General features: G+C 43.7%; 1 protein-coding gene across 2 annotated transcripts in view; it reads right to left on the bottom strand.

Moving 5' to 3' along the window:
• Positions 1-7,832, bottom strand: part of LOC111259031 (uncharacterized) — a 50,977-nt gene extending 43,145 nt beyond the window's left edge. Inside the window, exon 1 of one of the 2 annotated variants that reach the window (XM_022830704.2) lies at positions 6,907-7,832. In XM_022830704.2, the coding sequence (XP_022686439.1) occupies positions 6,907-6,963 (57 nt within the window). In that variant the 5' untranslated portion in view covers positions 6,964-7,832. The remainder of the gene's footprint in view (positions 1-6,906) is intronic. The other variant, XM_022830701.2, reaches the window with a different exon arrangement.
• Positions 7,833-27,102: the final 19,270 nt, after the last annotated feature.

The raw sequence follows: 27,102 nt of genomic DNA, 5'->3' as shown, positions 1-27,102 counted from the left end.
GATCATCAAAAACGATTCAATTAACGATGCAGCATACGTTTCTTTTGACTTGCCCCGCTTTGCTTAGCCCCTTATCGACCCCGATGTTGCAGCTTCGGATGGCACGTCGGATCTTGATCGACTGGGCGTTGACGTTCTGGCCCAATCTCGGGGGCGCAGGAACACTTAAACTACCATAGTTTATAGGCGCTTGTCTAGCTAGGCTGTTCTAGCCTACGCGATCTTTTTCCTGGCTGTCCCTCAAAATGCAAGTTACGTATGTAGCCAGCCGCGTTGCCCAGTTTACCGCAAAGGTTCGAAGCTGAAGTGGCTCTAGTTGTTCATAAACTAACATGGTCTTGCCTTGCGCTAACTAGGTTCGCTCTAACTGATTTTGCTTTATTTATGTGTATTGACTTTGCATCCATACTCCTAAATAGCTAAATGAACCCTGTACAGAATGTTCATTACACCGATTAGTACCCCTAATAAGGGAATATCGGCAAACGCTGTTAAAGAAATTCAAGCACTTCCCCTATACCGATCATGTTACCACGTCTCTAGAAGAATCGGATCCGGATTGAACGGATTAGAAATACGGATTTGAATCAGAGACGATGACATATTTTTGATCCAACTTATCGGCTAGAAGCAGTCATTCTACTCGGCACAAGAATAGTTTTGCTGCTATTAATGCATAACCAGATATCTCGTACTACCCAGCCAGCTATCAGATCTTTTAGCCCAATCAGACTTTGTTGGATCTCAACAATTAGCTCAAATGTCTCTAGAAAAGCCCTTTATACTTCAATTTATCCGGCGAACAGATAACTGCCTAAATTGACAAAAAGGAATATCTAGTAGACAGGCGGCCGGTGAGTAGAAGATTGTCTTTATCGCCTTCTAAAATTAAAATCATCGCCATGCACACTTTTTTTTACTCTTCTTGCAATTGAACCGTATTCGTTTTCAAACACCTATATACTCGACTACCTTTGGTTCCGTGAGTTTTTGCTGGGTGAAAGGTTTGGAGGAAATCAACTGAAACAAAGAGTATGGAAAGCGAGTCTCAGACAAGTTGGAACTGGAGACAGACGGACCTGACTATGCGTCAGATCATAAAATTAAACCTAATTAAGGGCAAACGAACTGACGGACTAAGGCTCATAGCCATAGGCTAAATAATATCATCTATAATCGCATATATATATATATATATATATATATATATATATATATATGTATAACATTTTACAAGCCATCTCATTATGTCGAAAATGTCGAAGGAGCACACAAACGACAAATGTCAAAATTGAATTGCACAAATTGTGTTTCCATACGTTGTTCGTTAACAGGCAATGTTATGTCACTCTGGTCGATCCAACTATGGATGTTTTACAATTGCATCTGTCATCGTTTCCGTGGCCCTTTTCTGAACGTTAAGCGACAAAAAAAGGAACCTACAAAGATCCAACAAGAATTAAAAGGAATGGTCGCCGTCCATTCATAGAGCTTTTTTCGTAAGACTTCGGCCGATGCTAGCTGCACGTTTTTTCCGCGAACATCGCTAGTTCTTTTTTCTTTTCGTTCTTCTCCTCTCCTCCTTCACAGAAAGGACAAAAAGTGTCTCTGTGCATGCGACTTGACTTACTCACACCGCCACTCATACTCCTTTTTCCTTTCTTTTGTCTCCTTGCTCTCTCCTACCCTATACTTTAGAGTTCGCTCATCTAGGAGAAAAAGGGTACAAGCATTGCTTTTCATGAAAGCAGACACATTAGCAGCAGCAGCAACAGGCTTTTTCCAGTCCATTCAGCTGACGATGCCCAGTGAAGACTGCAGTAGATTCGTCCGTAATCAACGTTCATCTTCCTCCAACGAGGTGGGCGAATCGTAAGCAGACGTTTCAAAGTTGTGGGATAGAAACGGCAATAGACGGATAACAAACAACGGAGCTCTGGTAGCCATTTACCAGCGAGCTTGACTTCAACTATGGTTTGTTGCGGATGAAACGCAGGCGACAACCATGCGACCCTCAAGACGGCAGATCTCGCCAGTAGTTGCACGGTTTATTCAGCGTCTGCAGGACTTCAAGCATTTCAGTATAAAGATGACAGAGTTGATCTCGAAGGCAACGCGTCTAGCAGCGGGCAACCAGGCGAGCTGATGAGAGCAACATGGAGCAAAACGAGGAGAGACAGTAAGAACTGGAGAACACGAAACACACGGAGGGCGGAAAAGCTCGTCTGACTTGGACCAGCTGATTGGGGCTAAAACGGAATAGTACCTCAGCCATTGCACTTGTCAGGCGTTTTGCAACAGACGCTCAGATATAAATAAGAAGCAAACAAGCGAACCAAGCGATTTCTTCGGTCGTTACCAACGGCTAACATAGACCTGCAAAAGCGACGGAGATAAAGAAGAGACAAAAACAGGCAGCAAGAAGGTTAGACTGTAAGATCCACTGCAACGAACGCCCATCAGACATATACGTAGATAGCAGTTGATCTATTCATATTCCTTACGCTAGTCGTTCTAGCTGTTGCTCTTTCTCTGATAGCAACAGGAAATAGCCATTGAATCAAACGTGGCTGCTACAACCATGGGTAGCATAGCTGCATCGAATATTATTAAAATGGTAGGGTCTAAGGAGATAAATTACCGTCACCGACATCGGTGATAGTGTTTTCGGGCTGAGCGGCTCACAATGATGGGTTGGACTGGTGTTACGTACCGTGAATTGGAAAGTGATACCGTACGACGCACACACTGCATACAGTCCAGACGAGTACCATTTCCCTATTTCTTTGAATTGCGTTTCTATAGGAAGATTGAGATTGATTCAACATTGCATCTCTTAGCCGGCTTCAACCAGTTTATATGTATATATATATATAACTATTAACTTGCTCTGGAATGAATTGAATGAAACCGTTCTCCTTATATATAAACAATTTCAATATGAATAAAAGGACAAAAATATGTATTTTTATGTAGTACAATTAACCTACGAACGATAACGCTTCTTGATATGTAGTACAATTGATGTTGCATATTTTCAAAGGCGAGTCTCTATGGGCCAGGAAATGCAACCAGCAACGTCTAAAGCATAGTGGTAAATTCACAGGTTTGTTTTTTTTTCGTTAATTAGCAATGCAATAAAGAAGCAACCGTGCTAACGAGTTCAATATATAACCACCTGCTTTCTATATTGTATACTCCTTCTTCATTTTGATATCACCCACTAGGATCTTCGAATATGTTCCCTAACAAACATGGACGTGAAACAAATAGCATCCTGAAGACCCTTGTGCCCAGGCAGGCGATTTATGGCGGTAAGCTATACCACAGCGACAGCATCATGTCGTACCAGTTTGGGTAAGAAGTTTAACCCTGTAGGCAAACAAGATTCCTTTGGGTTATCCTAACTTACCGAAGTCACATCACTCCCGTGTCTCGTTTGTGCTCCCTGCTAACATCCTGCTGAAGTATTGCCACACACACAGGCAACACGAAAGTTGTAGAAGGTAGTCGAGTAAGTTCATGTCTAGGGCCACTAAGGGGCCTTGGGACTCCAACTCGTTGTCCCACTGCTGCTACCGCTACTACAGTGAAGAGGCTGACTCGAGCTAAATGAGGCCATTCAATAGAGAAGCTGTGCAGGGTGTGGCCATTGCCGATCGCAGCATAGCATGCAATCATAGATCGTTGCTCCGGCAACAGCTGAATTAACCAACACTCTCCACACAAACGACGACTATCGCTACTTTAGAACGCCAAAGAATGTCCAGCAAGGGCCAAAGCGGCTAGCTGCTGCTGATTCGATGGGACGGTAGCCATTTTCGGTCAGGCAACTGGGCAAAACGGCAAACAGTTGGCTTGTAATCGCCTCGTAGGAGCAGCCTGTCCATCAAGCACAAGGGGAACGCGCCGCTAGTTGCTTTCCGCTAGCGGCCCGAAATCTTTGCGGAGACTTCGCGATTTAAACGTTTCAACTGCCTCAAACTGATCTTTAAGAACGAAACGGGGTAGACCGTTAGCTAATGTTAAATGTGGGATGTGGCAAGGGGAGACTCGGCGTGCCAAAAAAAGTTATTGACTAGGGGCAAGCAGCAAGCCAACAAGAATCAATGCCAGTTAACTGCTGGTTTTTCAACTTCTCTTCTGATGCTTCTGCCGCTGTCTTTCTTCCCATTTCTTTAATAGTCATTGATTTTTGCCATTCTCTGATGGAGTATGAGACGTTTACAAGTCATGGAACATCAGCCCAAGGCTGGCCGCGTAGCGGCTCACCTGCAGCGGAGCCGTTCTTTTTTTTTTCGTTTAGTTTTCCACAGTCTCGCTCCTGCACCTTTTACCTGCAGTGATCCACGACATGCCACTGGCCTCTACGTAATAGAGAACGAGTCAAAGGTACTACCGTAGAAGTACCGTCGGATGCTGTTAAGACGGCGAACTTTGAGAAAGGCAGCATAATATATATGTGAGTAACCACTCGACGGTAATATAGGATGCTATACGGCTGATGCGATATGAACGTTCGGAAGAAGGAAGGAAGGAAGGCCTTCGTTATATAAAGTGTAAAAAAAAGGGCCTCTTAGTTGTTGTCGTTGCCACCGTCGTCGTCCCTTAGATAAATTTCCACATTTTTCCGCCGCAGACTGAGAAATCCATTAGCGTTCCCGCTTAACTCGTTTCAGTTCAAAATACTGTCCCCATGTCTGAGTGGTCTGTCTAATAAGCTTCTGTGCAAAAATAGGAAAGCATTGGATACTAGAACACCGACGTAACAACGCACGTTGGATTCTTAGCATCTGAATAACACTGTAGCTCACTGAGACAACTTTTTTTTTAAAACCTTCTAATTCGGATTGATTAGACATTTGAATATAGTGTTAAAACGTTTAGATTAAAAAAAAAACGTTCCTAATGTAGTACTAAATGATGAGATTGCCTTTCCAGGTACACTAATAGCATGAATTTCATGATGATGGTGATTTTCGAGTCAAAACTCGGACTTACGGGTCCTCTTTTACATGATTGTTCATTCGTCATGATATGTCTGAGATGACAAGACTTGTACATATCGGATTCGGTTTCCTCTTAGTACTGCTGCTGGTTCCTTGGATATTTGTCAATTATGCTGTGTTTTACCACGTTTTTTGCCTGCTGGATCTCGAAAGAGGAGGTATGACAACGTTTGGACCTTAAGGCGAAAATGTGCAATCCTAGGACAGCTACATTGTTGCACGAGTACGGGCCAAGAGAATTCCCTGGCAAGTGCGTTTCGTTCCTTTACCTACGTTTTGCTTTTCTTGACCAGCTTCTTTGTGGCGTCTAGAGCACACGTATACTATAGCGTTAGCTAGAGTCAGTTTTGGGATAGGGGCACCGTTTGCGCACTACGAATCACTAGGGGATAGGCGTTAGCAACACGCGTAGAAATAACGTACGTTTACACCTAGTCAAACAAAACTGAATGACAGAAAGTTAAGGAGGGGAACCGACGTGCGCGTGAATGTTGTCGGTTCCCGTTGCTACTCGACGGCTTCCGACAGCAAGATCAGCATCGGCGTAAGTGGGCACGTTAGTCTTGAGCCGCTAGCCAGGCAACCGTTCCTAACAATGGCCACACTCAATATGTATGCAAACCTACATTGCGTGTCGTTGCAAAGATCCCATCAGTAACGCCAATCTTGCCTACCCAACCATTTCGGCCACTTAGACAACGTTGCAGCGATGATGCGATTGCTCTCAGCGCGGGAAACAAGCTGACGAACAGGCTGCGGGCAGACGCAGACTAATGAATGAGCAAACCAAGCAACGACAAGGAAGGAGACAAAAATAACAGCAACAACAGTAGCAGTAGCGACGGCAGCTGCAGCTGCTGGGACACGTCTCTGAGCAACCACGCATCGTTTTTGTCTTTGATCTTTTGACCAATACCAAGATAAAGGGCAGGAAGTAGTCGCAGAGAACGCGGCAGAACAGCCGACATAGAAACCCACCCTACATCGGATGCGGCACTGCAATGGGCAACAAAGCCAAAGACGTTCGAAGTCGGATCTGGAGTGGCATGGGAAAATTACTCAACGTACGGGCAGGGGAGCGGGGTAACGAACGTTGCAACGGTGCGGTATAAGGAAGCGCTTTATACTTACTATTCCATACGCCGACCGATAACGCCGACAGGCGTAGAAATTGAAAAATTTTAAACTCTCTAGAGAAAAGCACTCAGCGTTGCCACTAACATATCACTACTAGAGATGGGATTTCTATAAGGACAACAGCTACGAGAGAATGCAAAGATTCGGTTTAGTCAATATGTGGTGAAACTGACATAAAATCATCCACAACGAGTAGAGTAAAGGCGCGCTGGGTCCATTAGTCTTGGAGAAGCTATAAAATTAATTTCTACAGTAAAGAGCTGAGACATATTGAAAAACACGCAAGTGGCCAAGAGAAACGTGTACATGTGACAAATCTAACGCAGGCAGCCAACTGTGAATGGGGCTGCAATCAACACTAGCTTCCTTAAAGGCCCAGAAATATTGACTTTAAATGATTGCAGGGTCACAAGATGTCAGATATGGCCTGTGAATCATTGTGCCGAATCGCTAAGGAATGGTACCGGAGCTGCGAAAACTTTATCCGAATCGGGTCTTTTGATCTGTTAAAGGCAACTCTTCTTCTTAAGGTTCGATTGATAAAAACATTCCGAAGATACGTGTCAAATTTTAATCTGCTTCACCGCAACAAGGTTGATCGAGGCAATCTACATAGGGCTATCGAAGCTAATGGCCACTAGAAGTAGGGGATTAAGATTTTTTCGATCCGTCGGTGTAATGGGCGTTAATATGGAATCTAATATTCCAGAGAGGGTATAGTTCCGTGAAAGTGATATTTCTTATCTGATCTTTTACAAACCTGGCAACTGTGGATTCCATAATTCCAGCAGAAGTTGTGTAGACAAGTTGTATACATGCTAGCATTCGGTATTTTTATATTTATTTCACTCTATACCAAGTTAATGGCCAATGGGGCCTGATGAAAAAAAAACTAGAATTTATTTCAATTCTGACTCGATTCATTCTGACTGTGAACATTCTTCGACATGCCATCGTTTTGACACTTATGCACTTTTTTGGCTTTCAAACGAGTAACGGCGGTTGTGTACACCTCCTGCCTGCTTTAATAATTCCGACAAGTCACAGCGGAGCGCGATGTTATGAACAAGTGTCCCCCAAGGTACCTTTTTACAGATAATAATAGTCTCCCACCGCTGCCGCCGATGCTGGGTGTGATTACGAGCGCATACGCGAGTCCTGTTAAATGCATTCTGCACCAACTTCTGTTTACCTTTGTCTTTCCGCACGGATTTCGCCTTCACTGCACTCTTACTTAACGACATACAATATAACGACGCATACTACATGCGCTGTTTCGTTCCTTGCCACAACCACCGTAACGTAACCCATGCTATTCTTTGCTCTTGCGCACCTTTTCGCATCGTCACCTTTTCACATACTTGCGGCTTTTTTTTCGCGCCGGCTTTCCTGCGTATTTCTATATGCTACGGAGTCGTCGCTTCGCTCATATATATAACAGACACACTGGACGCCAGTGACTAAGCGCGTTCACTATAGGAAGGTACTTACTCACTACCGTAAGTTTTCCTGATCGTTGTTGACACTGCTGCCAGCGACGTTGCCCTACCATCGCTGTTTCTACAAAGCACCAACGATCAAACCAGCAGCGGACCATGAATGCAGACATACTCCGTATGAGATGGTCCTGCATTGGCAGCAAGCATCTAATGCTCGAAGTACAATGGAAGTAACACGAAAAGAGAAAAAGCTAGCTAATGAAAAAATGGAAAGATGAGAGACCCAATCTCTCCAAATGACGCTTACGGTCCTTCTCCTCTTCTAACAGGAGCACTGTTACTCGGTTTAATTCTATCATCTACTATAGTTGAGAGAAGTTCTGGTGGTCTTCCCTTCCCATATTCCTTTTCCTTCGAACATATCGTTCTAGCAGCCCGTTCAGCGGACGATACCGCTAACGATGGATAAAGCCTTCAACCCCTCCATTTAGTTCATAACTGGCAACCAACAACTCGTCGTAGCCTCAGAGGCCGCGAGAACCGAATTGGCAGCGTTGCAGGTGTTCGCACAAATCGAGAAGAAAACTTGCGTATCTTTAGGAATCTTGTTGACTATGTTTTAATATTGTTATATGTTGTTACCTTGCATCCTATTTGATTCGTGCTGCTGCAACTATTGCCACTTTTGCAAATTCGACGCACGAACGCTGGGTACATATACACGTGTACATGAATGCCAATACATATATAATCTGATTGGATATCGTCGTACCGACCGAATGGTATTGCAGATATAATATTGCTATTCAGTTTCGCATTCACACGCATATGGGTACGTACTTATGGGATCCGTGTGACACCGCTAGCTTCTCACTTAACCTAATGCCGTCTATCGTACCACAACGGCTTCTAGACTAAGTCCGGATCTACTAACGAATACGCATCCATCGATGTAAAACAGAGAAAGAAAGAAACGTGTTTCCGAATTACAGTTACAATATGCACGAATCTTATGTACGTGAATACAATGCCAAGGCTATAAAGAATTGGAACCGGACTATAGAGTTTTAGAGGTGATATTAGACAAAACACCTGTCGTGGAATTGAATTAAACACAGAAACCCTACGCTGTGTTAGATCAGCAAGTGCAGGCTGGCATCGCTGATAGCGTCGCCCGCCAAGGGGACTCTCGTGTTCACTCGAACATGTCTGCTTTTACCTATGCTTGTGCGTACACAGACGCATGCTTTAAGATACAGAACCCAACGCGCGCAGAGGTGCACGAACACATCTGAGCAGTTGGAGGGGAGGGGTTGGGGGTGGGGACACGAACATACAGTGAAAAATATGCGGATATAAACACACTACTGCCATTGATGGAACCACATTAGCAAATCTAAACCCAGCTCGTCCAGTGCAGAGGGCCCACTTCGGACGGACGAACAAACCGCACGCTCTCTTTCGAACTTCGTCTCCGGTTTTCTCCCTTCTAACTGGAGCCTCCAGCAGTGCTCCAACCGATCAACCAACTGGTTGATGCGATAACGCTGACGATCGTGACAAACACGGCGACACGCAAGCAGCTCCTGGTGCGAGCACTAGTTGACCCCTCTTCTGTTTTCCTAATTCTCCCACCTCCTCTCTTATCTTTTGTAGCATGTTCGCTTTCGCTTGCCTTCGTTGACGAGAACCGAGAAGCACTGAGGACGGACAAAGGCTGAAATTGTATCTGACGTTTCCCCCAGGGCCCTGCCTACACCAGCTCAGTCTGTCGAGAGACCCAAACTTTGTGCGGGTCTGGGTACGTCAACGATGGCAAAATCTAACGTTAGCAGCAACATCAGCAGGATTCATAGCGTCAGCCGTTTCTTCAACAGCCTGCGAACCCAACCCAGCTGACCCGATCCTGACATGATTTGACTCGACATGTGTTTGTCTCATCTCTTTTTTTCTTATTTTTTCTCTGCTCTCATGTGATGATGACACCGCTGCTCGAAGCGGCCAATGAAGGGCAGCGTTGTTACTGCGGTACACCGCACTACGTTATAGGCAGCAGCAGTACGACCCGGCCGTTGTAAGCACTGCATTGCATGCAGCATTTCTAGAACGATCAAGAACATCGTTCAGCCACGGTGGAAGGTGGCGATCTGAGGCGGATAGACGACCTACTCCTATCTAGTTTTTAGGAGCGTTGCGGAAAAGATATTGAGGTCTTTAATAAGGAGTGGGTTGTAGCAGCGGCAGCTTATTCGATTGCGTCGTCTGCTGCTCGATCGTCAGCTGATAAATAGCCCGGGTTTGCGTAAGTGGTCGCTTCAGCATTCGTCATAGTGGATGCGGTAGTTGGTGTCTCTAGAGTCGATGACCGACGGACGTCATAGACGTCGACCTACGGGGCCTGGGCTTTTCGCTAAAATTTATTGAATATTTCCTCAATACAAGCTACCTAGCCGGACAACGGAATGAAAGAGGGTGGACAGAAAAAGTGGAAAAGGTTCTGCGTATAAGAGAATGACACAATCAAGCAAGCGACAGAGGAAAGTGAATCTAAAGGACAGACAATGAGGATAGTGGAGTGAATCTAAACAACTCCCACTACAAGCCTGACTTGGACAAAAAGTTTAGGACAGCAATAAAGTCGTATGAGCGGTGCATTAACACAAAATAATGCAAGCCGTTTTCCCTTAGTCCGATCTTTCTAACATCCTGTTTCCTTCTTCTGCGAGGCCACCGTTTTCCATGCACTGGCTAATTCTACACTCAGTCTTTAGGTGGCCCTAAAGGGCAACGAACGCCACTAAAACCGTTTGGCCCCCAGTACGGCTGCGAGCCGCAGCCATTGACCAATTATACTGCGTCACTCGCTCACCGACAGTCGCCTATTCGCATGTCAAACGGTTTCCGTGTATAGACTGCCTTGGGCGGTCTATAGGCAGACCTACAAAAAAACTGGCGAACTTGTCGTCCTTCGGACGGTGTTACTGGTTCATGAGAGCGTAAACTTGACACAAACCCCTCCACCGATAGGAGCTGACAGAGGAAAAACGTGCTAGACCCTTGTACAGCCAGACTAACCCTCACGCAGTTACTTATACCGCCGCCCTTGGCCGTCGTTTGGCCGTTTGGCCATCGTCTGCGACTGGCTTGCTGACTTTTTTCGTCGTCATGTCGGTGAAAGAGAAATAAAGCCAGGATTTCCTTTACTTCCCGCTTTCTAGGCAACGATTGGCGATATTGACGTTCGACTTTGGCTCTCGGTCATTTGGTTATCATGCCGTTGCCTCACTCTTGAATTTAGTGATACTACTGCTGCTGCTGAGTACGACTCTACCGCTGCCTGTTGCACAGGGCGGTTGTGCAGTGTCTCAGGCGGTCTGCTGTTCGTTCGACCCCAGCAGTAGCCGAGGGAAGTACACCCCGTCACATTGGCTGGCTGGCGGGCGAGCGGTCATGTAGCCGAGCGGACACCCACCCATCCTGCCAGCAGCAGCAGCAACAAGCCAAGAAGTAAAGCCAGAAACCTTTAAATTTCCAATCCACTTCACCCGATAGTCTTTTCAAGCCTCGCCACTGCCACTATTTGTAACTGCAACCTGGCGTCGCCTGTCTGGAGCAACGAGTCCTGCTCTGTCCTGCCTGTTCGGTTAGCAGTAGCCCCTGTTCAATCGTTGTAGGCGCCTCTAGCGCCACCTACTAATGATGATGTCACGGCCATCGGCATGGACGTTTGGCAAACCGACGGGTGATACGTAGTTTGCAATTACCCGTAGCGAAAAAGCCCACACGCAAAGGCTACTAGGCATTCCCGTCAGTGATTTCTTCATTTCTGATTTGTATTGACTGGTGAAAACGGTTTGAGTTCATGCTTTTTGACAGGAAGCTAGAGATTTGCTAGGCGTTTGTCAACCTTTACGAGGATCACTTGATCGACCGCAACAGGATGCGAGACGGCGTGATTTTCGCTTTCAGTTTTTATTAGAAAAAGATTGCCTCTCTCTTTCGAAAGTCAGCTGAACGCCGAGCCCTGATGGACCTCGCCTTAAGGCAGCAACAACAAAGGTGACATGCTTCCCATATTAGCAGTGATAACGGTGTCCCAAACCGCCGAGCGCTGAGACGGGTCAAATAAGGCACGTGTTCTTAAGGACGCGCCAGGTTGGCTGATAAATGCTAACAGACAGAAAATTAACAACATACAATTTATTCATCGCTGCCTTTTTGTATAAGTTAAATAATAATATTACCTGATTATATAATTTTGTATGATTCGTTGCATTATTGACCTTTCCCAGTCCTAATCATGGTAAATCCTGCACTATACCCGTTGTACAGTGTTTAATAACGAAGATGGTCTGAAATTCTGATGAATCCAACTAAAGATGAGTTTCCAGGGGCATTACTGCCAAATTAATGATCGCCCTATGACGAGTGATCATAACCGTTGTCCTCGTACGAAAATTGGTCGCTTGCAAAATTTGAGGGTATCTGCAGCAGAAGTCGCGTACGAGTTATGATGTCTATGATCACGAATCAACTACCACTTCAAACCTAATTCTTCGAGAGACTCAACGAAACAGCGACGGACGGTCGGATTAATATTATAAATAACAATAGTTAGTTCGACTTACCTGTAAAACAAAAGAAAAATTGAATGTTTGAATACTGCTCCAAAACATCACGATTTTAGCACTTGTATGTTCCATAACTGTTTGTATTAACTCTGCCAAGAATATATGCACGTCCAGCACGGGTGTTTAGATGCAAGAAAGGCCATTATGGATTAATCATCGGTCAAGTCTTGGGTCAAGTTAAACTTGTTCCATTCAGGGTTAATTAACGCCCAGTTAATTCGCATGAGCCTTAGATCATAATATATACAATCTAGGTGTTTCATTCAACTGGGTGCACGCTTGCGTAAAACAGACGCGGTAATGCTGTGTTCTTAATTGACGTGACAAGGTATCTCTATAAAAAAAAACTTTTATCCTAGCGTGAGTTAAACGAACTACCTATTCTAACCTCTGCGATTATAGAAGAATCGTAAAATAGTATTATATCAAGTTAGCTCATATAAATATATTACTAGGTATTAGTAATATTCCTGCAACTGGTATATGGGCTTACATTTGATCTTTATGTATTAGTCACAGATATCCTCATGTGGACTAACGAACAAGATTGCCTCCCTCGAAAGAGTCGCCCCTCTAGGCGTTGGAACTTGTCTTTCTATTTAGGCGGAAAGTAAGTCGCCTTCTTTCCCTGCCCATTAAATTCAACAAGCGGAATCTGTCCTATCTTGTAGTAGTAATGAAGCAAAGGTAGACAGACTACTTTGCCGTTCGCTCACAAACCAAGACGGTTCAAGCAGGCGACATCAAAGTCAGCCAAAAATAAGGGATAAAGACTGGGTTATCCATGCAATTGGCCGCATCAGTTCCCGGAACAGGACGGTCCGCTTTTTCAGCTTTTGGCCGATGGACTCTGCCCTGACATAAAGTCTTTTTGGCTGCTGTCTATGCCCAGCTCTCAACTTGGAAGTGACAACAAAAACATAGTCAACTGGGGTAGCAAAAAAGCACAATAGCATACCGCGGTTTTATACTCTAGTAATCATATTATGAACATTGTTTTGTCTGTACGTAATTAGCAGCATTTCAAAGTATGTTTATAGTGCGCATGCTCTTTTTCATTTTAACGGATTCATTTCTGTCTCACGGGGATTCTATCTGCCCCGCCTATTAAAAAATTATAGAGATACATATATCTGCATTGTGGAAAAATCAGCAAGAATCGTAAACGCAATGAAGACAGCAATAATAACACTGAAGTGCAGAAAGCAGGCAAAGCCGCTCGCAGTTAGGAATAAGTACAGTGGGCAAGCAGGCGTTGGCCATCCATTGCTTGAAGCTTGTATGAATTGCCCCACCCGCTGGTTATTATTGCGTGATCTGCGACTGGCAACACTCCCACCGGCAACAGCTACTAGGCCAGCCACTAAAAACGACTTGTGACTCGGGAACACTCGTCCGTCTGCAGCTGGTCTGGTTCTTCTATCTTCTTTTCATGTGCCGCCGCCTACCCATCGCCTAGTCATGCTGGCCCACCGTCTATCGCTCGGGCCGCCCCTCCATGCTCCTCTGGCCATCGGGTGCAGGATTCCTGCTTTTGCCGTTAGCGCCACAGTCTTTCCAGTATTTGTGGCGTGTCTGCCGTTTTTCCGTTATAGCAGCAGCACCAGCCGTAGTAGTCCGTAGCCGCTAGAAGGGCCACTGTGATGTCCTTGTAAGAAAGGCGAGCAGCAGAAAGCGGCTGGGCAGGCGGGAAAATGCGGCCAAAAACGAGGCGACCGACACAGTGCACCGATGTGGGGTGGCGTGGCTACGGCTCCGGCCTTCAACGGCGAGAAGAGTGGATCGTAGTCAGTCATCATCGTAGAGTACAAGCAAAAGCCTTGGCAGAATGATATTACTAGCCCTACAGTGGCAAAGGGGGCAGCAGCACCGATCGCAGTTTGGATACGATGGCGGGCAAGCAGGCAGGCACTCAAGGTTAGTTTACTGGGGGCCATCTAGGGACTGAAAGGACAGCTAGCTATCGGCAGGACGCCGACGCTGATCACGTACGAATTTATCGTCTGTGACAGAAGACGGCAACGTGGTAGCAGCAGTAGTCTTGAAAAACTGAACAGCGCGAGGAAAAGAAGCGCAGAAGAGAATGGAGTTAGAAGCACCAATGAGAGAATTAGAAATGAAGGAAGGAACCCTGGAAACATCTAGGGTGTACAATAAGAAACGAGTACGAGGCTGCTATACGACTCGGTGGTAGGCTGTGGACGAAAAACTGAGGGAGTGGACCGGGTGGACAAGACGAGACTAAGTGAAACCGAGTGGCCTGGTCGACTCCGTCAAGATGGCCGGAAACCCAGGAGGAACGAAAACGCTGTCAAAATTCATAGCTAGGAAACAGTTCCCAAACGTTTGTCAGCCTTTACTACTAGTTCTGCAACCCCGCCAGAACGTTGGTACACAATATGAACGCAGCAGATACGACCGACCAAAAGATGATGCTTAACGAACTGCTCGGGGAATGGACGATATAGAGTGAAATGTTAGGGGATTGTATTGGGTAATGTCAATCACTATAGAAGCTGATTGTTTCTTCCGCGCCTCATCGCCCACGCATGGAAGTTCAGACGTATGTGGGTCGAATCGACTGGGGCTTTAAAAATAGCGAGAAGAGATTCAACGGCACCAGCCGCAGAAGCAGAAAACTCAGCAGATATTACGTATCGATGCCGCACTAGTTTACTTCGCATTACAATAAGGAAAAGCCATCAACATCAACGGTTGCGTTCCTCGATGGCCTTGTGCTTCGATCGCCGTTTCAATGTTCAGAAATATAGAGCTGTAACGGGACAGCGCAAAAAGCATATACCGAGGTTGTGACACGTAAGCTCGGGAATCAAAGAACATTCGTAAATTCTCGCATGCCGGCAAACGCTGCTGGAAGGATATGACTTCGAAAACTGATGTGTCAGGAACATTCGTCAATCTGGATTTCTCTGGCTCCGCTAGAAATGATGCGCCGCAGCTAGGCATATCGTAAGTCTCTCTCACACCCTCTTTCTGGGCTTATGTATTGAGGAAGCATGTCCTATTTATACGTTTGCCACTCAAACTCGGGACCGATCAGCCGGTGACGACTATGGCTACGGCTAAATAACATGAGGTGATGGAGACGATAGAAAGAACTGCTTGGGGATTTAGCCCATTTCGGTACTTTCCGTTTGCTTCGAGTAAAAAAACGAAGGTGGAAGGCGGTAGGCAAGGACTTCAATGGTAGAGGGAATCACAAACGAATAGGCCCTTATAAGAGAAACGATTGCGATGAATCGTCTTAGTGTATTGGTGCAATACGTGCATCGTATGCTTCAGTGCTGCACGTGAGCTGTTACTCTTGGAGAGAGAAAGTTAGACAGGAGCAGGTAAATCGATGCAATATTGTTTTCCTCAGCTTCTTTCTTGCTGAATGCCATGCTCACGTTTTGATGCAACACAAAGAAAGAAAAAAGAAAGCGGATCACTTCAATACCCGAAACGTTCGTTTGCCCCGCTTTTGGTTTTTGGGGGTCCTAATGCACTCGATCGACACTGTTTACATATAACCTAAGTCAACCAGCTGTGCTATGACCAAAAAGAGAAGCTGTTTCAGCAGAGACTCTAAGTAGAGTCAGAAGCCACTGCGTCACCGCCTCGTGACCAGTGTATCCTAAGGCTTTCAAGGCAGTCCTACGTTGCATTCGCGTACATCGGGCTGGTTTTCTCAGGTCTATTCTGCTCACTTCGTTCAATTCGTACCTTCATGTCATAGACCAAATATATAACGTCAACGTCATTTTGCGAACTCTCAGGCGTCTCAGACATTTACATAGCTGACTGTGTAGTGGTAGTACAGGTGCCGTCGCTGATAACTGTCGAAAAACACTAAGATTGGAGCTACAAAGTATGTAAGTAGAGGAAAGAATATATGGATAAAAACGAACGGGCAAGAAAGCTCAAAGAATCCAGTAAGTCAAACGTATAAATGTGCGAAGACCTTCAGGCGTTTGCGTGCGTGCATATGGTTTGAGAGTGGCTCTCCGGAAATTTTTATCCAAACAGTACAGGCGTACAAGGGGAAAACCGCAAAGGGAAAGCCAACGATGACAATATCTTCCGTCGCTTACTCCCACTGTAGCCCCGCAGTAATATAGATGAAGGGCGTACTTTCCTCTTTTTGGCGTTTATTGGTCGCCCGTCACACTGTGAATATCTTGAATGCGCTGATTGGATTACAATCTTGACAACGCCGGAGGGCAACGCAGAGCAATACGGATTCTACGACAGTGACTAGGCTATTGTATGTAACTGATGAAAGGCAGCCACTGGGCATGAAGGCAAGGGGTTATAGAATGCAGGGTATAGCAAGATAGAGACGGATTCTGGGTCGAGTCGAGATTGAAATGGCTTCTGTACCAACGGGCGAATCTTTAGGAGGGTATGCTACACACAAGCCAACGTTGAACGACGGGGACCAGCGAGCACTCTTACACAGCGAGGAACAGCCCTCTTCTAAGGCACGCCCAGAAGCCAAGAAGCACCCCAGGCCTGTCATAGCATTGAAAACAGATAACCATTTACCAGAATAACATCGTAGGAAAAATATAGCTTGATGGCAGACTGCAGGTATATACAATATTAGCTACGAAAGAAATTTCGAAAATACGCATTTCCTCTTAGGTCAAAGTATTGATAAAACGTTTTGTTGGCTAAACGCGAACTCGTCACCTTGTCACACTCGCTTACCTATCTGGTATACGTAGGATCAATTTCAGGCCATTTGAACGTGTACTTTATTTTGCAAACAGTTTGAGCTGAGTATCTTTTCTGTAAACGAACATAGAATACTAAAATATATGCATTAGGTTCTGTATTGGGAACGAAACTAGATGCTCACTAGTGTCGCCAATGCTGCAAAGGGCGTTCACGCACTACACGATAAGTCAATGCAAGCACAGACGTTGTATGGACAATTTCACGACAGATGAAAGGACTTAAAAACTAACTTTTGCTCAAGGCGACCTGTCACAACGCCCTAGCGAGTGTAGACGAAGGCGTGATAAAAGGCTAAGCAATTCATGTTGGAGGATAGCCAAAGCATTGTGAAGGAACAGAAGAGTTAGACATCTTACATTAGCTACATTTTAAAACATCATTGGAAAACGACGAGAAGATGCACAGCAATAATTGTGTCGAAAGGCTTAAGTTTCGAGAACATACAGAATTGCTACGAGAGAATTGTAACGCACTCAAAGACACACTCATGCGTCATTACCGATGACGAGGCTTAGGCGTACGGATACGACCCAGGCACAAAAACAGAATTGTTTGAGTCCCGGTTCAAAGGTCAGCTTAGGACGAAAAAAAGCGCAAGATATTGGACAAGACCTTTCTCACCGTCCCATTTGACTATCGGGAAGTTGTGCATTATGAATTGATACCTATGAATTAATACATTACATTTTAAAGAAGGTTGCATAGTGCTCTCCACCAAGAATCGCCTGAGCTCTAGGTGTACAAATTACGTATATAAGTTTATACTCAAGGAGTCGATAAAACCAAAATTTCTGCCCTCAGCATTAGCAGAATTTCGTTCAAAAGAAAATGCTTCCATCAAATATGTGTTAATTATGTTGCTTATTTTTTTTTGCTTTATTCTTTGTATGTAATTTTGTAAATTGAAAATATGTTGCACGATCCGATTCGGTTATGTCAGGTTCTAGTCTCACTGGTATGGATAATGATTGTTATATACGTTCTACTTTTTTACTGTTTTTTTTTTTTTTTTTTTACTAGAGATCTTAGATCTCCAGCGTTTTCCAGTTAAAGATTACGTTTATCCTTTTATCTAATTACGTTTTCCTAAGTCTTGTACATGTTCAAGCTTCTCTAGACAGCTATAGACGCATTATGTGCTATCAGCTAGTCATATCTCCTTGTCTTTTAGCCAACTAGCAACGAAGGCTATAGTTTTTGTGGCGGCGCTATACATCCTGTACATAATCCTCTTATAAAAAAAACATCGGTAAAAATACTTCTCTATCTTTATACGAGTGGGTGTCGCGTAATGTACTTCTGTGCACTACACGATGAAGCCACAAACGTACGAATGAACAGTCGAGTTTAGAGGGTAGAGAAAGCCCCCTTTCAAGTCGAGCCTAGGCGTCGACGCAGTCCATTTAAGCTATTTGAACAGACTGGGTCTGTCTGCTTCGTTCACCCCATCTGTCCTACTAAATTTTCTTAGTTTTAGCAAATTATTACACAATTAAATCTGCGCTACGACTACCAAAAACAACATGAAATTCAATGATTAGCTGTAAAAGCGTCTGCTTCGTTGTTAACGCTAACCCTGATTTTCATTGTCCAAGTTAATATACGCTGACGACGAAAAACCCTTCGAAGCCATTATTAGAACAAACAGTGCATGCAGTCTTCTAAAGCTCATGTATTTATATCTAGTTGAGCCACTTTTATGATCGACGATGACACGTTATTCAAGCTAGTATTGAGCTGCTGAGCAAACACTTGTTATGCGAAATTGTTATTATAATAAAAATCATAGATTGTAAACTAACACTAGACGATCGTAAGGATTGAATTGTAAGATATTAACTGGATATTTATGCCAATTGCAATGATTAGCTAAAGGGACTAAAAAGCGCTCTTCCTCGGAGTATATCTGCTTTCCAGAATCTAGATTTCTAGATAGCGGGTCAGTTTTTTTCAGTCGAGTTAAACTAAACTTGGAAAATACTGTTAAGTTATCAGTATAGTTTTTAATATTTATATTTATTATCTATTTGTTATTTAATATAGTTTTAAGTAATAATATCATCTTAAGGGGTACTATTTACACATTTATCAACAAATACGTAAAGTGTCAGTATAACTGCCGTTCCTTACGAAGACTTATAACAAGAGGTTTCTTTTCATTTATACTTCACTCATACTCTGGTGGAAGTAAATCGGAAGTAACGTTTGTTCCAATAATCCAGTGGGACTGGATTCAAGGGACTACATAAAATTCGACCTTTCGCACTCCTTTTTCCCCAACACAAACGCAAGAGCAGACGGTCTTTTTCCCTTTCCACTTTTTCTGTTTCTTTTCCTATTTCTCCATTGGCTTTTCGTTCCTCTATCTCGTTTTTTAGACCAAAACAACGCCACTGGCACAACTTTGAAAAATAGCATTGAAGCGCGAGACAAATTGGGTTATCAGTCTAGTTTCGTCGCTCAAGGACGAGTGCAGAGAATTGAGTCGACTGGAGTCGAATGAAGCAACTAGCACAGGAATCACCATAATCGTCATCATCATCATCATCATCATCAGCAGCAGCAGCTGCTGCTGCAAGAAGAAATAGGCGTGCAGCAGAAGCTATAGCGATAGTATGTAGAAGCGAGTAAAGGCAAATGAATGGATTCTTCCTCCGTAATCTTAAGCGGCTTCTTCATCGTCTTAACTTCCTCGTCCTTTCATTCGAGTCCATTCCCGTTTCTATTCTTCGAAGGTAGAAAACGACGAGGGAGAGTAACCCGAAAAAAACAGAGAGATAGAAGGTGAACAAGCGCTGACGAGAAAAAAGTAGTATGAGGAGTTGCGCACAAAGGGCGAACGGGAAGGCTTTTGAAAAATGGCGGGCACTCTCCTCGCACGGAGCCCCTTTTCCCACCTTTCTATCCCATCTCTCTCTCTCTCCTGTGAAGACGCTTATGGCTAGACACTGTACTCGCTATGACTTGGCCCTGCGCGGCTTCCCAACTGCTTGCTGTCTTTGTCTGCTGGCTCATCCGCTTACGACGCACAGGAAAGTGAAGGAGCAAGTGACAACGACGACAGCAGGACCAGCCGCTTCTGCGGCACAAACTCAAGAGGATGGAAAACGAGAGTGGTGCGGTGTAGTAACGGGATCACTGCTTCATAAATCAACGAAGTGCACAACAATGCAGCATAACTACTGCATTTCGGGTCCCACTCTCTGCCCTTTCTTAAGACGAACAGACCTAACGGTACAGCGCCCATGCTACCCGCACATCTTCGCTTACCGCATTTTTCCGTGCGTTGCCTGTGACCTCCCACATTCTAGAAGAAGCTTTGCCCTTATTCTAGCGTAGCTTTACTTGTCTTATCTGCCAGTACTCTGTTATTTTTTTCCGCTCCGCGCAGCGTTAACTTGGAGTCGGCACTGGTTTCTTAAAACGCACGTTTGCGTCAGTGAGAGTCGGCATCATTTTTTTCACCTTACCGTACCACGACCGTTGCAATTCCATTTTCTACCATGTGCAACGCAAGTGGATATTGCCCGCATACAGAGAGTTCTTTGGGCAAGCAGCAGCTATCGTCCACTAGTTTGCTATTGTCTGCGTCTCACATACAGCCAATTATTCGCACCCTAAACCTTTCTACATCCTCATTCACCTTTGCTCCTTGCCGGGCTACTTTGTGCTCGTTGCATTGCCCGCCGCCATTTCTAACGCCATCGAATCCCTACAAGGTATCCCTCTCTATAACTATTCCCGGTGACCGGCAACGGTGGCCGTTAAAGCAGCACTTCTCAGTCCCTTTAACAGCGGACAGCTTGCGTCTTGTTGGTAACATAATACCATACAGATTTCATTAACTGCTTGACTTACGCTTCTCTCTCTTTCTCTGAGCTTCATCCGTCGGGAGCCGCAACACCGAGTCCCTCCGGTCACACATAGGTTTGTTTCAGCTGCAGCTGGTTGCATCTGGGACCGCTGCTATTGCTGGTTTGTTGCTAACGCATAAGGAAAGCGGGCTTGAAGAACTTTTGCCGGGGTCTCTCGCGGCTCATTCTCGAAACAACAGTAGCAGCTGCACTAGCAACGAGTGCTAACGGGTGCCCTACCTGGTAAAGTCTTTTGAGCTGTTAATAGCTTTCCTCTTCTGCGGTGCTACATAGAGCTCACTTAGCCGTTTCGAAACTGCTACAGAAAGCTACAGTAGCTGGCAGCACTGCTGTCGAGTTTCGCGCTTTCTGGGTTGAGCAATTCCTCTTGTAGGCGGAAGCGGCCCGGGCGAAGGCACCCACTCTCTAGGGGTCAAGTAAACTGTAACATTCGCTGTCGTTTTCGGAACTGTATATATGAATTGCCAGCTGTCCGCTACTCTGCGTCGTTATATCCCACTATTGCGTTGACTGCTGCTCTATGGCGTGCGAGACATGGCGGAGCAGCAGAGTAAACTAGCTCAGCAAAAAAAAAAAGGAAATTGAGTTTAACTTCCTTCTTTTTACAGCTTTTGCAAAAGTATAACTTGTGTGTACATGTCTTGGCGACGCCATCCGAAGTTTTTATTGAACAAGAAGGAAGTATACACCGGACATAAATACCATAGCATGGATAGTGTTAATAAAAATAAACTAATAAATACATTTAATTTTTCCCTTTTCGCTTATTAACGTTTATTTATGAAATAACCCAGCCAAGCAAAATAGTACGAAACGAATGAATTTCCAAGTCTCAGCCTATCTGCCACTTCGACGTTCGTAGTCAGATGACTGTAATGGGAAACTCCCTTCACTAAGCGACCAAATTGAATCAACTAGCCAACGTAAAACGGCAGCAAATCAACACGACTAACAACACAGTAACATATTAATATACGACAGCATTATACATAGAGTGTATGTATTGCCTAATACATGTACTTGTGGCTTTAGAAGTGATCGTATCTGTTTCAAGACGAAGTGAGAAGAATCTGGTTACTCCGAGCATAACCTCGAGTACGGAACAGCCTCGCGAAGTAGTTCGAATCGGCACAACGGGTCGGAAAGTAATTAAATGCGGTGGTCGCTCGGTGTCTTTTGTTTGCTCGTCCCTGTCTCCTTGATTCGCTCAAGGGCGGAAGGCCGTACTTCCTGAGCCAATTGGCAAAGGATCCCCACACAGCCGCTAATACTACTGCTACCAATATATAACCAGGATCGACAAATGAAAAGATGTCTTCAAAAAAGAAAAACTGGAAGAAAAAGTAAAACTAAGCGCCCACGGATTTCTAGGCTGTTTCGTTAAGCTCTATGTTAGGATTTTTCTGCCCTATCGTAAACTAGCTTAGAAGAATGGGCCGACATGCTGCTTGGTGTCGTCAGTGTCGAAAGAAATTAACAGGGTGAATTTCTGAAGGCGGCAGCAAAGTTCCCAAGAGCCTGTTATTATCGAAACACATTGAAGCAGCTTAAACGAAGGTTGTAAACGCATCTCCCATGCGCAACTTGTACTGTTGAAGTTCGATTTTTTCTTCTCTGCCCCAGAACACTGCTAGAAAAAAAAACAAGAATGCCATAGCCGAATCCGTATCAATACGATTTGCCCTATTAGGTACGACTGTGTTCCAACTATAAGAGTATGATTGTCGCCGCTTGGAGCTAGGAAATACCAATAGACCAACTAGCATTTTTATGAATCATCGTTCCCAGTAATTACTTTAATAAGCATATCCTGTATGGTTATGTATTTTATGAGCCAGGCGTATGCTAAATAAATACCCTGGAACGCAAGCAAGATCGATAGACGTCTCAATATAGATAATGAAAACCAAAGCAGACGCAGCGATCGATAACAACAATAATGACATATTAAGTATAGGTAACAAACAAACTTTGTGTTTATGGCGTTCTTTAGGGTTAAATGTAAGAGTTTTTATAGCCGGCAACTAAAATGTGACAGTTACTATTTGTTAATCCAACGGAATACTACGAATGTTCTTTGGGAACTAGTCTGTAAAACTTGCAATACAGCTGTTCTTCCTACTGCGATCTTCACAAGCCACTCAGAAGTCCATTAAGTTTAGTATTTACATTAAAGAGCAAAAAAAACAATTGTCGTAGGGTGATGAACCATTCAGCTCTCGATTGCGAGCCATATCCGTTGTACTGATAGCTTGAATGCAAGATCGTGTCCTAAAGCAGATACGTTGTTTTAGGCTGAGAAGCCTACCAGCTCGACCTACTACTTCTCCCTTAGCTTAACGCACTGACGTTTGTAGACAGCGTTTACACTTGTACTTACAAGCCTCAAAAAGTAATTCTCGCTTTCCATGGCAAAATCGGCCATGCCAAGTCCTATTCAGCACTCTCATTTATATTTCTTCCCACCGTTGTCCGGCAAGAAGTCAGCTGTGGCGGTGATAAAAAGTGCCCTTGCGACCACATCAGCCTCAGCTAAATTGTTCTTATAGTTGGCAAAATCAACGCAGCAAATCAACGAAGAGGTAAAAAATGACGCAATACAAGGAGGTCCCGGAAACAAAACGTACATGGTTGAAGATACTGTAGGGTTCCTCCTATAGTAACTTTTTAAGGCCAATACATTGTACTGGCATTCGTTCTGCACGTACGAAGTCCCATATCGTGTAAAAAAAATGTACTATATATTCGGAACGTTACACACGCCCAGCTAGACACAGTGGAAAAGAAGTGGCCTACGCATGTTGCTGGGTGATGCCGTTGACCTTTGGCGGTTGAAAGCGATGCTATATGTCTATGAATTTGACCGGCGTCAAAGAGAAAGGTAACTTTCGAATAATATTGAACTAAACGTATTCTAACATATGCGTTAAGGTAGGTTTGTAGTTAAATATTCACATTTGTTACCTATGTTTTGATCGTTCTCTACGTGTTGCCGGTGTAAAAGCATTTAGAGTCTTTATGCTTGAATTGTTGAATCGTCCACTCAATGCTACCGTCCGATGCAAACTCGTAACTTAGTTTCGAAAGTTTGGCATAGCACATGGCAAAATCACATCAGCTCTGGAAAAAAACTTCGGCAGGGAATGGGTCCTCGATCCTGCCATTAGCACGACTTCTCTTTTTGAACTTCTGCTAAGATTCGAACGGAACCGAGTGCTCGTAAAAAGTCAATTCATTCAGGCTGAAACAAAGTCATATTAAAGATTACACTGGCGTTTTTCAAAGGATCGCTGCAGTCTTCAACCCATTCAAATCGAAACTGAATTTCAATATTCTTAACTTGGTTGACAGTTATCTTTTCAACATCAGTTTCCATATGATAATTTGTCTCAATATAAAAGCTACTCAAAGTTCCATACTCGTAGTTACCGACTAACATAAATGGCGATGCAAAGCGAAGTTTCATCCCCTTACCTGTCAACTTGTATACCTATGTTTTCGCAATGATTGTAACTTGAAAGTTGTAGTTGCGGATCGAAAATCTGCCTAGACACAAACATCATTTAGATGTTTTCAACTCAAAGCAAGCAACATACTTGTATTTATTTGGAACGACAGAAGTTTGCTATAAAGAAGTTATTACAAAACTCCAATAGAGTAAACTTATGACATCTGTCAAATAGCGTACTACTAGCAATAATATCATGACGGGATTATTGCGGTGGTTTAGTACGTTGCGTTATATATAAAGTAGTTTGAAGTTAATTCGAGGTAATTGTAACAGATTGATAAAACACTGTGAGGCAATAACAACCGAACGAGAAAACGCGGATAGTAGAGTAACCATAAAGCACCATAATTCTAACGGGAGCGGTCTACTGACGACGATTTACCTATTTTGCTCTAGCCAGACATCCTACACTGTTAAAAAAATCTAGACCGTTTTGCTTACGGGCGACCTTGCTATGAGTCAGGATAGATGTGGGTAGTATACTTTACTCATTCCAAAACACATATAGCCTTATACCGACATAGCACGATTATATCAGTGGGTACTGTTCTACTTTCCGCAATGCCCTCCCGCACTATCTTCCGGTAGACTGTTGTTTTCGCTACTAGTTTCTGAAATCACTATTTAAAATACGTGACATGCCTCTGAAAATGATGAGTATCTCTTGTAGTAGTATAGTCACTGCTTTTTCCAGGATAATCGTATACATGTCCGTATGTAACAGTTGGGGATTTTAGCTCGCCAGTGTAAGTCGAATCGCTAGCTTATCATGTAGAACATGATTACTACCCAAATAACAAAACATCTAACTTCGGTCCTCCCGATGTGAACCCAACCTTTATTTATCTCCAATCTTAGAAAAATACGTAGCGAATATCGTAGAAGTACATATATACGTAAGATAAGAGCTAACCTTGCGGTTAGGCGTGTAATTCGGGATATGGATTTCTTTATTAAGTTTTAACGTGAGCCATATTGTAAGGTAACTTATAGATGATGAGATAAAGATGCAAGTAATATCAATATTGCTAAATAGAACTTAAACTGATTGCTACCTTAAAAACCTACATCTTGAGGTACGAACGTAAAATCTAATATCTCCAGGCCTTAGTTTGGTTCTTGCACACGTCAAATGGAACTCAGGATGTACCTTATCAGGCTAGACTATGAAACCCTTTATAGGGACCAAAAAAGAAGATAAAGTCGTTCTGGTGATATAATTTTCATAGTTCAGCATTGGCTGAATAGAATTTTCGCAAAGAAGTTTTACCTGCCATTAGAAAGCTTACATCTTAAACCTATCAGAGTTTTCCTAGCTACAACTAAACACGGGTTCCATTAAACTTTTGCTTTCCCACTTCACCGTTATAGGCAAGAAAAAATTGCCTTAATAAATCCTTAAAAGGACCGTTCTAGCCTATCGCAATGGCATTCCGCCAGGCTATCTACTTAATTGCCGTGGGCAACCTATTTGATGTAATATTGCCATTTTTCCTCTGCTAGGGAGCTTCATTTAGAGTCAGATGGCAAGAAAGGGTACCGAATGAGCCGAACAGACCGCCAAGCTGAAACTACCGTCTGTACATCTCGCATCATCAATAGGGTACATCATTTGATACTTCTATCGAAAATAGCTTTGTATTGAAACAGAATTTATAAACCAACCAGATATTTAATTATAAGCAAAGATAGACTACTGTGGAATAGCCTATGATTTGATGATGAGCATTAATACTATTTCAAAATAGCATTCTAACTCAATGAACGCTATACCTTACAAGCGGTTTAGTGTTTGGTACAGGTATAGGATTCCAATGGCGTACTTATGGCTGACTACGTACTTTTTTTTTTTAACTATCGCATGTCGTTCCAAATGTTTGCCAACGACAATTAAATTATGGGGGTTTTGCACACGTCTTTTGTTTACCATTTAAACACTTCTCTTGCTAGTAATGCCATATACTCTTCTACCGTAATACAGAGCCTTAGAGAACCTTAATGAATCATACCAAAATGGCAACTACCTATAAGGGAGGACGGATGGCATTACAATCTTGTTCCATTTCTTGGGGTAGGGAACTCATCTAAAAGAGGCTGCTGTAGTGAAATGGTGCGCCGTTTTGTACCGGTGAGCCCCTGAACGAACGGTTTACGCGAGGAAATGAAACGCCGATAGAGGGCGCATTTCCTCTACATAACGAAGCGCGCCTAGAATGCGGATTTTACGACAAACTATCAGCTGTTCAGTAGCAAACTTCCAGTGCGTAATCCAACTACGACCTCGTCGGGGCATTCAAGTACGTATTTTTCTAGTGCATAGCCTGTCCATCAATAGAAATGTAAGTTGTTGGGTGACAATTGTCATTCTACAAAACATAACGCAAATCTACTTTTTTTAGCATATGCGAGCATATTCACATAGCCTTATTTAAGTTCCGAACTGATGAACTTACAAAACTATTAATTATACGTTGTGACTCAAGATAGATTGCTTCAATTTTACGTATGCAATATGCAAATGTGCCCCGTTTATTGTACGCGTCCATAACTGCCCCATTTGCTTTTAGGGCGAGGCTGCTAATGGGTCGACAACACAAAAGCAACCCTGTGAGGTACCCGTCGTTATTAAGCTTTGCGTAAATCAACTAAAATACATTACTATATATATATATATATATATATATATATATATATATATATATATATATACATATATAACTAAAATTAATGCAGTTATTCAAATGCTTTTCCGTAAGG

The sequence above is a fragment of the Varroa jacobsoni genome, unplaced genomic scaffold (genome assembly GCF_002532875.2).
Source record: "Varroa jacobsoni isolate VJ856 unplaced genomic scaffold, vjacob_1.0 scaffold_288, whole genome shotgun sequence".
Taxonomy (NCBI): domain Eukaryota; kingdom Metazoa; phylum Arthropoda; class Arachnida; order Mesostigmata; family Varroidae; genus Varroa; species Varroa jacobsoni.
Note: the sequence above shows the minus strand (reverse complement) of the source record. Positions and strands in the feature narration are given on the sequence as shown.